The following is a 15618-nucleotide window of genomic DNA, read 5'->3' as shown; positions in this document are numbered from 1 at the left end:
AAAAGTCTTGGTCTTGTCTCGGTCTCGATAAACTCTGGTCTTTGTCTATATTTGGTCTTCATTTGGGTGGTCTTGACTACAACACTACTGGCTAGATACAACCTGTCTGTTTTATGCAAAATCATCTACAAACTAAAAGCGCCCTCCTGTAGTTACTGCACAATCCGTTCTTAGGTACTGTTATGCATAATTCTTGGCAATGTAAGCCACCTTCAACTTTAGAAAGGTTAAGGAGAGGTGAAACACGGTATACTTTTTGCATTTCCTTAAATCCATCAGTATGTTTTCATGTCTTGTTTACTTGCTGTTTTTTTCTAACATGATCTAAAATAAGCTAAAGCACATAAATAAATAATCCAGTACCTGGTGAGGTCTTCCCAGTAGGAGTCCCACTGTTCGAACGCTGAGCCGCTACAGACCGTCTCACATTCGCCCAGGTTCATGAGCTGATCACAGCCCTCCATCTCCTTGCCTCCGTCCCCGACCCCAACCATGCTGTCCCTATAGGGGCTCTGCTGGTGGGTCATGTCTCGGTCCTGCAGAGAGGAGAACAACATGGAGGTGAGTGAAGCAGGTGGTTAGAAGATGTCCCGTATTTAATTCTAGTTAGTTTACTCCTTGTTGTTAGAGATCTAGTACATTGGAGCAAACACATTAGTGGTGTGAGTCTGCTGTTTGACATTAGATTTGTCTGTGTTCTTACAGGAGACATAGGGTAGATAATGTTTTATTTTACAAAGAGTAAAAGAGAAGCCATTAAGTTAACCAATATCTGTGCACAGTGAAAACTAACTGGAGGGCAGAAGAAGATGACCTCCTATATGCCATCATCCCATTAACGTGTTGCTATGGCGTGAGAAATTGATAGTGCGGCAGTGAATCATGATTGTTTAGACTACAGCGGACGGTAAATTGAGGTAGACACCTGCAGCTGACAGGGGGAGTGGTGACAGGTGAGCTGTCTGTTTAAAGCTGCCTCCCTCGCCTGTGAGCCTGGCAAATGTCACAAGGCTGCTAAACAACTGGACTCAGGCCTCTCTGTTTTAAATGCCACGCTGTGCTGCTGAGCTGACAGCATGCCAATGTTTACTTACAGTTTGTCAATGGAATTTAAATTCATACACATTCACTCACTTACCTAGTTTTACTATGAATAAAAAACACTGCTATGTAGTTTTATCAAAAAAACATTGGAAATACTGATAGGAGTGAAACATTTTTACATGCAATTCTTGTTTTTGTACTTAATATTAAGTTTAAAAAATTCACAATAAACTAAATATCATTGTGTCACTTACTGTTCTTTGAATTAGAATTCGCTCTGGTCTTTGTTGGGAGCTTGTGTGCTGTGTGTAATCTAATATTGTTTTTCGATACGGGTGGGGATACTCGTGCCGGGCTGAGCTGTGAGCGACAGTGACCACTCAAGCCACGCTGACACAGTGCTTGTGTTTTTCCACTGCACAGCGTGTCAAGGTAAAAGATGCTGTTTACCTTGATGGTGCGTTGGAGGTGAGATGAGTCTCGCAAGCCACATTAAGAGCCTGTCGTCTGGAGTTCTTCATCTAGCATCTCACTGTGGCTGTTTCTGCTTGGACTATATTACATGCTGCAATGTTAGAAAATTATCTGCTGACCAAATAGCTCAGAATATGTCTATATCTTATTGTGTAGACCTGTTTCGGTGAAATCCTAATTGCATTTCCTACAGGTGCTTCAAAATAAAAGGATATGGCTTGAGCTTTTTAATGTGAAGCTCCAGCAGCAGTAACTTCACACTGCTTGGATATGACTGAAAGCGATCAGCAAACCAGCCTCCATCCTCTGATGTTACAAAAGTACTGAGAATTTTAATGTTTGAAGTTACAGTGAAGCATGAGACGCATTTTTGTTTTACAAAAGCCAATTAGAGGAAACCCTGACAGCAATTTTGCACGTAACAATAGTTGAAATACCTATTTACTCATGATCCCACCACAATAAAAAGGTTATTATATGTGATGCATATTGTGATGCAAAGGGAAATAGAAGTTTGACTGGTGATCTTTAAACTGGGGTCCTTCGTTCAGATGCAACTCAGTGACAGCACAGCGTGAGCAGCTGCGACTGATCTGAAAAGAAGTGAGGCTAAAAGGATGGTGAGCAAGGTCTGATGCCTGTCTGTAGCAGAGCCTTGGTGTTTGTACAAATGTCTCGTTGCATAAACAGGTGTGGGTGAGCATTAACTGTGCCAACAATTTTATACTGTTAGGTTAAATAATTTGTCATAATATGATATTATGTGTGTGTGTGTGTGTGTGTGTGTGTGTGTGTGTGTGTGTGTGTGTGTGTGTGTGTGTGTGTGAAGCCACTCACCAGTTCGTACATGAAATCTGGGTCAGAGCTGGTGGCGAGCAGGTCAGTGCTGGTCAGGGCCTGGTCAGCAAACGAGTAGTTCTGAAAGGCGTCCCCAAAGGGAGGCTCCATCCCACTCACACTGGGCTGCAACACAAAAAACAGAGAACAGAGAACAAACAATAATAGAAAATGTAATCGTCACCAAAACCAAATAAACCTTTATTCCTTTGTCTTTTGTTGTCATCCTTCCTACCTGTTCTGTCTCACTCAAGCTCAGTATTGTATTCATTACCAGCTGCGACAACATGTATTGTTTTCACCTTGTGAGTCTGTGTGAGTGTCATCAAGTCAAAATGTGATCCTGAGACACCTACTGTTGCAGGAACTACTACAGAAGTAGTTTTGAGTACTTTGCCAGGTGGTTTTATGTCTGTCTTACCTTGTCAGGACCAGTAGTCCTCATGTGGAGAATGAAATAGGGCTTAGGGTTAGGCTGTCCACAATGAATGGAGCTCAATGCAATGTCCTGAAAAGGATAGCTGCGTAAACCTGTGTGTGTGTGTGTGTGTGTGTGTGTGTGTGTGTGTGTGTGTGTGTGTGTGTGTGTGTGTGTGTGTGTGTGTGTGTGTGTGTGTGTGTGTGTGTGTGTGTGTGTGTGTGTGTGAAACAACAGAGTAGAAGAACAAAACAGAGAGAACAAGACCTGGTATGGGATCTGGGAAACAGGAGTGAATCAGTTATTAATGAAAAGAAGGCTAGTTTGGTGAGGGAAGATAAGATGACGTACTATCAAACACAGTATCTCCACTAATCTTGTTAAGCAGCATGTTGGATTAAAGAAAGAAGTTGTGAAAAATACACATATAATACGCAAAATAATATAATATGCAAAAACTTTGGGACATTCGTAACAATATCTCAGGACAGTACAACAAAAATGTAACAATACATGAAGATTTGTGTAATGTATGCAGAAGTCTGACATTAACATGTCATGTCATACATTTTTTCACATGTCACTGATCCTCCTAAGTACGATTTGTCAAAACGATAGCGCCACAGCCGTGCAAGATGCAGTCACAAAACGTTATAGTTATGTAGTTGAGACCAAAATGAAGGAGTTCAAAAAATGGGTGTGGCACGACCCGAGTACTCATGTGATAATGCCTTCGGAGTACTCATGTGTCGGAATGTCAGCATGTAAACGGACATCACAGCTGGTGTGATCCCATCACAAGATGGTCTCCAGTTATTTCTCTACTCACTTAGTTTCCTTAGGAAAAGATTCTCTCAGTTACTAAACTATGTGTCATTATTTCTGCAGATTTATATTAGAGGAGTAATACAGCAATAGTAAATTCTGCTTATGTTTTTACAGCAAATGTTTGCAGCTGACAAATCGCTAGCCTCATAATGTCTGGTTGAGGTATGTAATATAGCCCGACTGATACTGAAATCAATATATAAGCCAATTGTAATTTTTCAAAATATAAAGATATAACATAAAAAAATAATCTTGATACAGATCTCTTAAATTAATTGTGACTTTGGTAAATACTTAGCAAACATTTTCAGTTGAAAAATGCACCTGTCAATGCTCTCTGGTGGACAATCTTTGTAAAAGTCACTTTTTCTACCTCAAACCTAGTTTGGCATTTCTGTACAGCAGATTCTTGTTACATATTGGCCGACATAAAAACTAATACAATATATCTACGATAAATCTAACATTGGCTTGACTGATTTATCAATCTAGGTGCTCAATGCACAGGTGCTCTCAGCGCACGTCAGCTATGAATGAAGCAGATCACTGTTTTCTAGTCAACTTCAAACTGGAGATGTAGCAGTTACATACAGTAGTATATGTCACCATACAAGCCTCCAGGACGCCACACGTGTTCACTACAGTATCTTAAGATTTAGCAACAGTGGCAAAGGGAAAGGGTTCAATTACATTTGTTAAAATTATATGACAAGGAAGCTGAAAGCGTAAGTGAGTTGGCCCAGCTATATATATATATATATAAATAATAGCTGCAATCATAACTAACAGCATATCTTGATGTAAGACGCCACATATTGCTGAGTAAGAGTCTCACTGCAGTATATATAATATGACGTAATGATAATGTCATATACCAGGAGCAAAAGAGAAATCCACGAAAGGAATTGTTGTAAGGGCATAAAATCTATATTTTGGCTAAATGTGAGTTATCACTATACTGATGATACTTATGTATGATTCCTATGAATATACATTGTTTAACTGATTAATGAAGGATTATAATAGATGTATTGGCTTAACAGGTACACATGCACTTGATGACTATGTAAAGATTGGTTCTTATAGAGTACAACTACACACAATTTGGTGCTTTTGTTTCCTCCTGGCATTTTTAGATGCATAGTACATTACACCATTTGCAGTCATGTGACCCAGACGACGCTCGAAATTCAGAATGGCAAGATCAACAAGATGGAGGAAAGTTCCTACTGTGCTAGTTATTGTTTACTCACTGTATCGCCCCAATCAACATGCGTGTGAAATCTTGAGTCGCACCAATTCATTATAAAAGTTAACCTTTGAGGTGTTGAATAATGGCAAAAAGTTGACCTTTACCTTTTGGGTAAGAAATTACCTCACTGTAGTTTGCTATTAAACATCTGTGTGAAATTACCTCATCAATTCTTGAATTATGACCAAAAAGTCAAGGTCATTTTGAGGTCACAGTGACCTTTGAGTCAAAAGTCTCACCATCTTACTGCCTGACCAACTGTTAAATATGGTCGAGTTACGGTCACGGTGACCTTTGACCACCAAATTCTAATCAGTTCATCCATGAGAATAAGTGGACATCTGTGTCAAATTTGATTAAATTCCCTCAAGGCGTTCCAAATATATCGCATTCACGAGAAGGGGACGGACGTCAAGTCACAGTGCCCTTTGGCCACCAAAATCTAATCATTTTATCCCCGAGTCCAAGTGATCATCTGTGTCAAAATTAAAGAAATTCCCTCAAGCCGTTCCTGACATATCACATTCACAAAAATGGGATGGCCAGCCAGACAGAACACATAATTCCTCTGCCTGATGCCGGCATGGAGGCATAAAAACACTTAAGAGGGCCGAGATCATCTTTCACCCAAAGGCCGATTGCGTAGTGCTTCTATTAATTCACAGAGATTAAAAACATGTGAATCCAAAATTATGCTCGGACACAATACTCTCTGTCATTTAATACATATTTTTATTAGGATCCAGAGTTTACATAGTCCTTTTCTAACACATTCGCAGTTGACCCATCTGCCCCCAGCAGCTGTTGGGATGTAGCATCTACAGACGTCACACACTGAACGAACGTCAGTCACTCGTCTCCTTCAACACTGAAAGTGTGTTTCACATCTCTTGATACTGAAAAGCTGAGTCGGTCAGATCAGTTTTGAGATATAAACTTTAATTCCTGCTGGTGTAAAGTTAAAAATTCACATTTGTATGTTTGGGGTTAACAACATCATGGTTTTTCATACCGTTTCAGACATTTCGTCTGATTCCATACAGATTCAACAGCCACACCTGTGTAGGAGGAAACCTGTCTCCCTGTGTGTCTCTTACCTGAGGCATTGCCAGACAGTTGCTCCAGCGGGGGGAAACCTCTGGGTCTCTTGTCCAGTCCCAGTTGTGTGACGTCGTCTGATCAACACAATAAATGACTTCTAAAGGAGACGACGGCAGAGTGCTGCTGGATGCAGACTTCAAGGCTGAGGGTGGGGGGGTGGGGTCAGTAACTGGGCTCAATCTGGTGTGGTCTATTGTGGTCCGGTTGGGTTCTCTGTATTCACCAGGTCTGTGGTAGAAACAGAGAGTGCAGAGGGCAGAAGTATAAGCATCAAAAGAGGAGGAAACAAAGACAGAACCCACCAATAATGCGCACGTGCATTTTAACCACAGCTGCTAAGCTTGTTTGTTTCTCTCACACCAAACTGCAGGAGGATGAACTGTGAGATATGAACAGGTTCACAAACACATCAAGAACATTTAATAGCTATTTAATATTTAATAAAATGGCACACAGAAAAAAGCAAACATGACATTAAGGACTGTGAAATCAACTACAGCTGAATCCATGAGTCGACTAACAGAAAATTAAGGGCAGGGTAGGTAAGTTTGAGAAACTGGCCAGAAACTGCTGGATTTTGAAAGTATCCAAAACAGAAACTCCCACCCCCTCCCTTCTGGGCTCCTTCCAAAGCCACGCCCCCAAAAACATGTGAACGCGCGATGCTGCAACCGCAGGAGGACGAGCACAGCGAGCGGAGAGCAGCAGCTCACATCAGGGGTAAGAAAACATCTAACTTTATCATTATGAAAATAAACAACTAACCCGGCTGTTAGTACTCACTATCAAGCCAGCGTGTTATTATTGGTTAGGTTTAAAAGGACTGACTTTGATTCAGTAACGAGCTGGCTAGCTAACTGTTAGCAACAGGTAGCTGTGCTAACAGCTGCGGTAACATTAGACAAAGCTAAAAACAGGCTGATACACATTTTCCCGTTTCCATCAGTTACACTACACGAACGTGTATTTCGTGTTAGACTCATAACATGTACGTTGTTTTGCATGTTAGAGCTTCCATGGTGACAGCATTATTGTCTCTGATGAGGACTGCACCCCAGAGCCAAGCACAAACCGGGACAGGCCCGGGGTCGAGGCGAAGCAAAGGAGGGAGGGCTGCCGGGGTCCGAGAAAGAAGAGGCAGGATGGGGAGGACGTGGTGCAAGGACTACAGACAACCGATTTTTATACTGTCTTTTTCAGAGCACCTAACTTTTTAATATGTATTGGTGTATAAAAACAGTTTCAACAAATATGACAAAAAGTGTTTCAGAAGCAACTTGCCTTTAACTGCAACCAATTTTGATGATCAATTAATTGCCTAAAGTAATTTTTAAAGACAAAAACCTATCACTGGTTCCAGGTTCAACAATGTGAATAAATGCTGTTTTTCTTTATCTTTTATGAAAGTAAACTGAATGTCTTTGGGGTTCAGACATAAATATAATCGGCAGATTAATAGATAAAAATAGAAACTAATGGTTTGTTCCAGCCCTGAAATCAACTATTAAACTTGGGGGCAGTGGAAACAAGTTGTGAACACAGCATATAATCACATTTTAATGGTGAACTTGTTAGTAAACAGTTGTTTATTTACACATTCAGCAGTTACAAAGCACAAGTATTATTCATTTGGAGTCGTGTTTGTGGACAACTGGAGAAAGTATGTGCAGTTTTCACTCTCATAAAGCTGTTGGTCTCTAACAACTCCTGAGGGAAATATCTGTCTTTTTAGCTGCTAAATGCTTCACTGTCTTCTCCAGCTAGTCACTAACTGTGTCTGCTGTTTGGTGCTGAGCAGGTGTGTACAGTGGATTTTTAAACAGCTGCCTGCTGCGGCTGAAAACTCTGCTGTGAGAGCAGTGAGGGTGTATCAAAACAATACATTTTGGGGCCGGAGTGCTAAACAATCAGTTGAAACTCGCTATAAAACTCTGTGAAGCTGACGGAAGCTGCAGTCAGGTAATAATTCTCCGTAGGTTCATCACACAGAGAGGAAAAGGTGTTGGTAAGGTTGCAAAAATAAGCTGTAGAAGCAGACTCACAACAGCATTTATAAGTTGGGAATTAAACTTTTTCATCAAAAACTTTATCTATCAATGTCCTTCCACTGACTGCCAGCCATGCAGCATCACCCTTCCTCTGCTGCTTGTATTACCTCACTGCATAAACAAGCATATACGGTCAATATTTTCCACCTTCCCTTAAACTGGGCAAACACTGAAGAGGTTCACAGGTCAAAAAAGACAATTCATCACCGCCCCCTCTTCATTGAAATAGGGAATGAATATAATTTGCTACATCGCCTACGGATTTCAGATGCTAACTGGTCACTTTTTTTTATTATAGTGTGAATGAAACTGAAATTAAGCAGAATTCCCCTTTATTTTTCTTTTTTTAAAACATCCCTTTCTTCAAGTACCAGTTTTTCTAAACTATAAACCCATACCTTTGTTTGACACATAAATATGTCTGTGTCTTTAAAGGAACACATCATGGGAAACACAGTCCCAGTGCTTCTAAAAATGCAGGACTGTTGCCTCCAGGTCTTCCTCTGTTTACTGATAACTGCTGGATGGGAGGCTAGTTCTTCTGTCTCCATCTCTAGAGCTGGATCTAATGTCAACACAGCACTGGGACATTGTAATCTCTTCTTTCCTCCTCTGTCCCTCTTGTTCAATTCAGCTTTCACAGACTAAAGCCCTAAAATATACTATGGTGTTCTGGAGCCCGTATCATGCAGCAAGATTAGTGGGTTAGCCAGCAATCTTTGGGTTGGTTAAAGGTTTTCAGGTGTCATGAAGCTGGCTCACATTTTACCGGGGTCTATCACCATGGTAATCTATGCTGCACAGCTAACCTGCACTGAGGCATGTTGAGCTGCCAGGATACTCCCTCAGAACTGCTTGTCAGATGGTCGACATCAGATTAGGGAGAGCTACATCCAACCATTTCTGTAAATTTCCGAAACCAACAATCCGTCAGCCCTAGTTGGACAGTCGGTCTTATGCACTAGTTCTGATCAAGGACAAAAGCCTGGAGTTCACATAAAGTGACAAGTTATGAAGAGCAACAGACTTTTATAGGTTAGTAAAATCACTTTATCTATTGTGATAATTGAGAAATATAATTTTTTGCAACCATGTGTTCAGTCCGGGTTTGGAGAAGGTCGGATGAGTCTTACAGACCGGCAATAGATATTCAGTTTACAATGATATAAAACAGAGAAAAGCAGAAAATATTCACAATTATGATGAAGTCACTAAGGGAATTACTTTAAAGTTGAATGGATTATCAAAATAGTTGTTGACTATTATTCAGAAGATTGACTAATTGCTTAATCGACTAATTCTTTCAGCTCTAAAATGAAGTAAGAAAAGAGTTTTATTAGTATTGATCCTAATGCAAAGGCAGAGATGGGGGCGTCTGGTAATGAAGTAAGGTTTAAATATTTGTCCGTACTTGAAATGGCTTGCACGATGCTCTTCATTGTCATTTTGCCCAATCAACATACCGAACCAGTAAGTCCATTAGTGAAGAGCCCAAAGCAGCTCTGTTTACCCAGGAGCGGCCGGAAGTTGTGGTGAGAATAAGCTTCTGAGAAATCTGTGGTGCACTCCAATCCCTGCCCCCCAAAATCACGTGTTTGGAAAGCACCCACTTTTCCGAAGCCCAAGTATCTCCCCACCTTCATTCAGAGAGCATCTCACTTGTTGTGAGTCAAGCGAACATGAAGCTTATCCTTAACTTAAAATTTTTATTTATGCCCTTCATCCTCCGCTTGCACTTGTTTCTTTCTCTTCTTATTCATTGTTCTCTCACTTTCCGGCACCACCTACCGACCGCAACACATGCACTGATCGTTGGTCCCTTTGCTGCTTTTGCATAGCAAATAAATGAGAATCTGCTTAGAGACATGACCCCCGCAGCGAACAGCTGACTTGCGATCGTAAACCAATCCCACATCTCTGAGGCGAGCGGTGGACAACATCACTTCCTCTCACTGCGTGCTGACAGACTCAAGTGAACTTATCACCCCTGAGCTCTGTCTCTGTTTATACACACTCTGACACAGGAAGTGGCACACATCAGTACACAGTACTAGTACAACAGCAATGGTAAAAGCAACACCTTCACAAACACCAAAGCCCATGCAAACACTTGTGTCTATGCACAAACACACTTTCTTAATGACCAAGAGCATATTTGGAAGCTCAGCCTCTGAAATACAAATTGTGATCATTATCATATCTCGATGTGTACTTCCTTCCTGGGCAGATGTGTCTGGTTTCACTTGTAGCAGAAGCAGAAAAAAGAAATACAAGTCCTGGGCACAACAATATCACTAGCATTAATCCAGACTTTCTGCTATCCCACAGGGAAACAGAAAGCATGCGATTACAAGCAGGGATCTTACAAACATGCAGAAAATGAGTCACAACGCTCCTCACCTCTCACGGCACAGCTGCACTGAATATTTCCCAGTAACAGAATTTAATATAATCCAACTCACTGCTCAGTAGCTGACACAGGCTGTGATGTAGAGCCGGATATTTATGACGGAGCCTGACAGGCCTCGAAAGACTGGAGCTGAATTTCTCTCTCAGACGTTGGTCACCGATGAAAACCTCCCAACATTAGATGTTTTCTTTTAGCCCTTGTACTTTGGGATTTGGCTTGGTTTTGGGTCACAACAGTGTAACCTGTGGTCTTATGTCAGGGTTCAAAATTTCAGATCTTCTCCAAGCCTACTTTAAAAGGTCTTCTTTTGTCCTTCTTAAGTCTACGACAAACAGAAAATCCAGATACATAAAGCAAAGTTCTCTACAAAGATAGATAAACGATGAATGATGAAGACAGAAGTTGTTCAATAGGATAGACTTATTGCAGCTGATGTTTACGTCTCAGAACAAGTGCATAGGATAGACAATTTTAGTTGAGAAATTACTTGGGATCTACCAAACTGTCATTTCCACAAAACATAAATAAATAAATATAAAAGTAATGATCAGCTGGATGTCAAAATACATATCTTAATAAAGACACATTCTCTGAAACACCGTTCTCCTGTGCTGCGCTCAACTCATGGCTTCACTATCATGCAAACAGCTCACATTCTCCACCCCACAACATTGGACGTGATCCAAGTAGGCCAATCAGCAGTGTCTTATTTGAGTTACCTACTGACACCAGTGAAGTCCCTGATCCCTACATTGATAACAAGCAGGAGATGCCAGCCTGTTTACTAAAAAAGGACATATGGGCGAATCTCTGCAAACATCATGAAGGTTCATTAATCCACAAGTCCTAAATGTGTGTGTACAGTGTGGCAACGGACAAACAGAACATAGACGCTCACTAACTGCCAACTGTGCAAAAGGTTGGGACAATGTATTATGTAATGCACAACAGAGGAAAGTGCCACGCTGGACCGAGCATCTATTTGGTCATTGTGATTTATACCAATATCAGAAAAAACAGCCCTATGTGACAGAAAAGATACAATACATATCACAGAACAGGTGTACGGTTAGAGGTCATGTTAAGAGAGGCCAGCCCACTATAGTGCAAATCCTGTTTTTGGTTCACTGTGCAGCCCTTGCACCTGAGTCCTGCACTAAACAGCTCTTAGGACAGCAAAGTCTTTGCTTCTATCTGGCCACTGGGGTTAGATTCAGTTGTACATTTAAATACAATACAAGCTAAACCAAATTTTATGGGTTTATTATTGTGCTGTATTACCTGCACATGTTTTTTATTAGGTACAGTCCAACTGCGCAAATATCTAAGCCAAATCAGTGAAACACCCTCCCCTTGGATCTTAGAACAACAATCTCCTTTAGTATTTTTTAAAAGAAATTAAAGACAATAATTAAAGTTGAGTTTGCTGGTATCATTCCCTTTTAAAACATTTTTATTTTTTTATTTTAATGTGTTATCAGACTGTTTCGGTTTGCTTTGTTTGTTTTTTCAATAAATAATTGATTGAATTAATTAGAATCATGAACAAATTAGCACTTAATTTTTCTATTAATATATTTATTTTGTTGAGGAAAAGGGACTGAAAACTATTTATTCATCATATTTATTGAAAAAAGAATTTATCATAATTGTTTTGAATGTTCTACCTCAGATTTGTGAAGTGATCCACTGTTTGGCATCAAGTTTACCACGTTCTGACCGTAAATAAAAGTTTAACCACACAGTTAACCATCTGGTTTCTTCAATTTTCACTCAGGAGTGAAAATCAGCTTTTAAAAAAGAAATAATGATTTACTGATAATCAATATTGAGTGGTATGAAATGATTTTATCATGATAACATTTTTGGCCATATTGCCCAGCCCTAGTCAGAATTTGGCGTAAACAACATGAAAGCATGGATCTATCATGCCTTGTATCAACGGTTCAATCGCAATATGACCTACTGTTATTTTCAAATGAGGTGCAATATTCATTAAAGGCAAAATGCGTGTCAAAATACCATTTTAAAATAAATATTGTCGTGCTGCAGAGATGTCCTGGCCTACACATCATATTCTACAGACTTAAGAAAATATATTTGTTTGGCATAGATCCTTGTGAAAATCACACTATAATCATTTAAATATCTTTTTCAATGAAAATGAGAATTATTCAGTAAAAATTATCATTCCCTCGAATGTCGGAAATCATATCGCCATTGCAATATCAGTCAAAATAATCGCAATAAGATATTTTTTCAAAATCATTCAGCCCTTATGTGCAGCAGACAAATGTGCAGCACATACGTGATGCTATCAAGTCAACATGGACCAACATCTTTGAGCAATGCTCTCAGCAGCTTGTTGAATCTGTGCAACAAAGATTTAATGCAGTTCTGTAGGCAAAAGGGTCCAACCCCGGTACTAGCAAGGTGTACCTAATAAAATGAACTGTAATGCCAGCGAAAGGTGGAGGTAAACTGAAGTTGAACAGACCCATTCACAGCAGACATTTGGATTTGTAAAACACAGGTGTGACTAATACCATTGTTAGCTGATGCATTGCAATGCATTTCTAGAACAGAGCCATCATTAATGATATTAGCTCGATCTTGCACTTTTCCTGGTATGACAAGTCAAAATGTCTGCTGTGAACAAGGTAAATTGTTGGAAAGGCTAGTATCAAGATTCATCTTAAAAGATTTACTCAAACAGAAAACAACATGTAAAGTTAAAGTACAAGAAAAACCTCACTGGTGATGCTCAGCAAGCAGTCAAGTCTGAAGAAGCATATCATGATCTCAAGTTCACAGTCAATAGAGTAGGAGAACCTTGTGTGTAAAAAGGTTTGCACAGTTTACCTTACACGTTAAGTGTGTATGATAATTATGTTCTGGGAGCGCTCGCATTTGGCTTTCATACAATCATGTTTCAATAAGATTCAACAGGGCTCCTTTTACTATCTCTCAGTAATGTTACCAGTGTACATTTTTTCCACATGACAGAAAAAAGTTTGGGATCCTGTAATCACACAAGCCCGTGATTGCAAATTAATTATGATAACGATAAAGACAAATAAAATACTTGTGAAAAGAGATTTAAAATAAGATATATGACGGATGTGCTGACTTGTCATATGCATTGTACCAGCACATTTTATTATGGTATACAAATGTTTTCCTTTATCCCTCTTGTTGTTACAAAGCGACAGGAATGGACGACAAGCTCTAGTACAGACACTGCATCTGCTGATGAAAGCACATTGAGCTTTGTCATTTAACCAAAACCTTACATAAACAACCACAATGCTAGTAGAAAAACACATACACGACATAAAAGGTGTTCAACTGTAGAAATTGCAAGTATTTTAACTCAATCTTCTAAAAAAAACATTGAAAGTTACATCCCTGCATCTCTTTGTGATGGATTCACTTGTTATGGAGGAGCACAGTCTGACCGCTCAAACATTTCCATCACCACATCAGCAGCAGCAGCTTCTAACAGGTAGGTATAGATTACAAATAGCCTATAAAAAACATGAATAAAGCCATAAATGTCACCTGTATCTCACAGTCTCTGCACTCATCACAGATCCTCAGCAAAGCAAAACAATACTACAATCTAGCCTGGTGCGCCAACACCCACGTAATCCGTGTTCCCTATTGGTCGAGCGGAGATGATGTCCCGCCTCCAGGCGTGCCTGAATGGGTCCGCACGACTGTCAATCTCCCGAGCAGCTCCATAATACACAGCCCGTTTCAAAGTAGGTTGAGGCAGAAGATAAACAAGTTGGAGGCCCACATGCCCGTGGCCTAGATAGCTATATTTAAAAGATATTTAAAGTAGAATCTCCCACAAAACCTGAACACAGCACAAGATTATGCGTCTGCCCGTAACATTTGTTAGTAGTTAAGAAGAAGCACCAATTCAAACGTTTATCTGTCCTAGTCGGTTACTAACTTATACTATAAAGCGGGTTGTATAGATTAACATCCAAACTAATCGATCGACGAAAGAAATCGTTACTTAAGATATGTTCTCGGTGGAAACAAGTCTGATTCGGGTGCATTATTTACCTTAAAGCACATGGAAATTTCTGGATGTTTCGTGCCTTTTCTCCAGCAGCCGTGGATGTGCTGTGTGTTGGGGGGCGTGTACCTACAGAGAGCTCAAACTGCCTGCAAAAAAGTCCGCGTTAGACTCTGTGCTCACATGCTTCTCCAACCACAAACACAGTTATGTGCAATTTAATAATGCTCTACTGGACATCTAAATGACACGTTAAAGGTCTGCAAGTGTAGTGCAAAAAGCGCAGTATGATTTTGATAGTTAAAAAGTACAACCAATCTTCTTATATAAGTGCAGCTTTTTGCCATCCTGACCCCACGCATAACCCCACTTCTACAAGTGAATTACCAATTAAATGTACAAAGACACGTTCAACAAAATCAGAGGGGCGTTATTTTTTGACAGGGTTAGCTTTGAGTGACATTTGACAGTGACCGAAAACGTATCACATTAAGCGTTAGCTGGAGTAACGTTAACACTTCCTGCACGAGCTCGACAAACTGCAACGCACACCGAGCGACACGTTAACCGTGTTAATCGCCACCAAAAACTGTGTACTTTAATGCGGAACTAACGAGTCTTGCTTCCTTTTCACCCGCAGCTCACAGTCAGTCAGTATGGCCTCCGTCCGCCCCCTTCCTCATCCCAGCTGAAGCCCGATAACACAACAACAACCTGCCGTTAGCTTCAAAGCTAATCCTCCGCTGCGGCGAAAACAACGACACACTACTCAGCAAAGTCCCCCCAAAACGGTCCAATGACGGGCTTACTCACTTTTAGGGCGCCCGCGCATTCGTCTCGCTTCGTGTTGGTTCCCCAGTTGGAGATAATAAGGACCCCTTTTCAATGGAGTCCACACGCTGTTACAGCTCTCTCGGGTTTGTTTTGTTTTTCTTCTTCCTGACGGGTTCCTGGAAAGCGCGTGACTGCCCGACCACGTGGTGCACCGCTCGGCCAATAGGAGCCGAGGCTGGGTGAAAATGTTTGTGCGACATTTCTTTCAAAATACTGATTTACTGTAATATTGTAGTAGTAGTAGTAGTAGTAGTCTCACCTTTAATCGATATGGACTTTATACGTTGTCAGGGACAGCGACAGGGTTTTAGTCAACTTCTGCTTCAGAAAATTTAGACAAAA

General features: G+C 40.4%; 1 protein-coding gene across 2 annotated transcripts in view; it reads right to left on the bottom strand.

Moving 5' to 3' along the window:
* Positions 1 to 15371, bottom strand: part of crebrf (creb3 regulatory factor) — a 28805-nt gene extending 13434 nt beyond the window's left edge. The window contains exons 1-5 of one of the 2 annotated variants that reach the window (XM_046039534.1): positions 15256 to 15371; positions 14490 to 14591; positions 5951 to 6182; positions 2356 to 2481; positions 364 to 536 (exon numbers count right to left, since the gene is read on the bottom strand). In XM_046039534.1, coding sequence (XP_045895490.1) covers positions 364 to 536; positions 2356 to 2481; positions 5951 to 5959 — 308 coding nt within the window. In that variant the 5' untranslated portion in view covers positions 5960 to 6182; positions 14490 to 14591; positions 15256 to 15371. The remainder of the gene's footprint in view (positions 1 to 363; positions 537 to 2355; positions 2482 to 5950; positions 6183 to 14489; positions 14592 to 15255) is intronic. The other variant, XM_046039535.1, reaches the window with a different exon arrangement.
* Between the last annotated feature and the right edge of the window lie 247 nt (positions 15372 to 15618).

The sequence above is a fragment of the Micropterus dolomieu genome, linkage group LG23 (assembly GCF_021292245.1).
Source record: "Micropterus dolomieu isolate WLL.071019.BEF.003 ecotype Adirondacks linkage group LG23, ASM2129224v1, whole genome shotgun sequence".
In the NCBI taxonomy this organism is placed as follows: domain Eukaryota; kingdom Metazoa; phylum Chordata; class Actinopteri; order Centrarchiformes; family Centrarchidae; genus Micropterus; species Micropterus dolomieu.
Note: the sequence above shows the minus strand (reverse complement) of the source record. Positions and strands in the feature narration are given on the sequence as shown.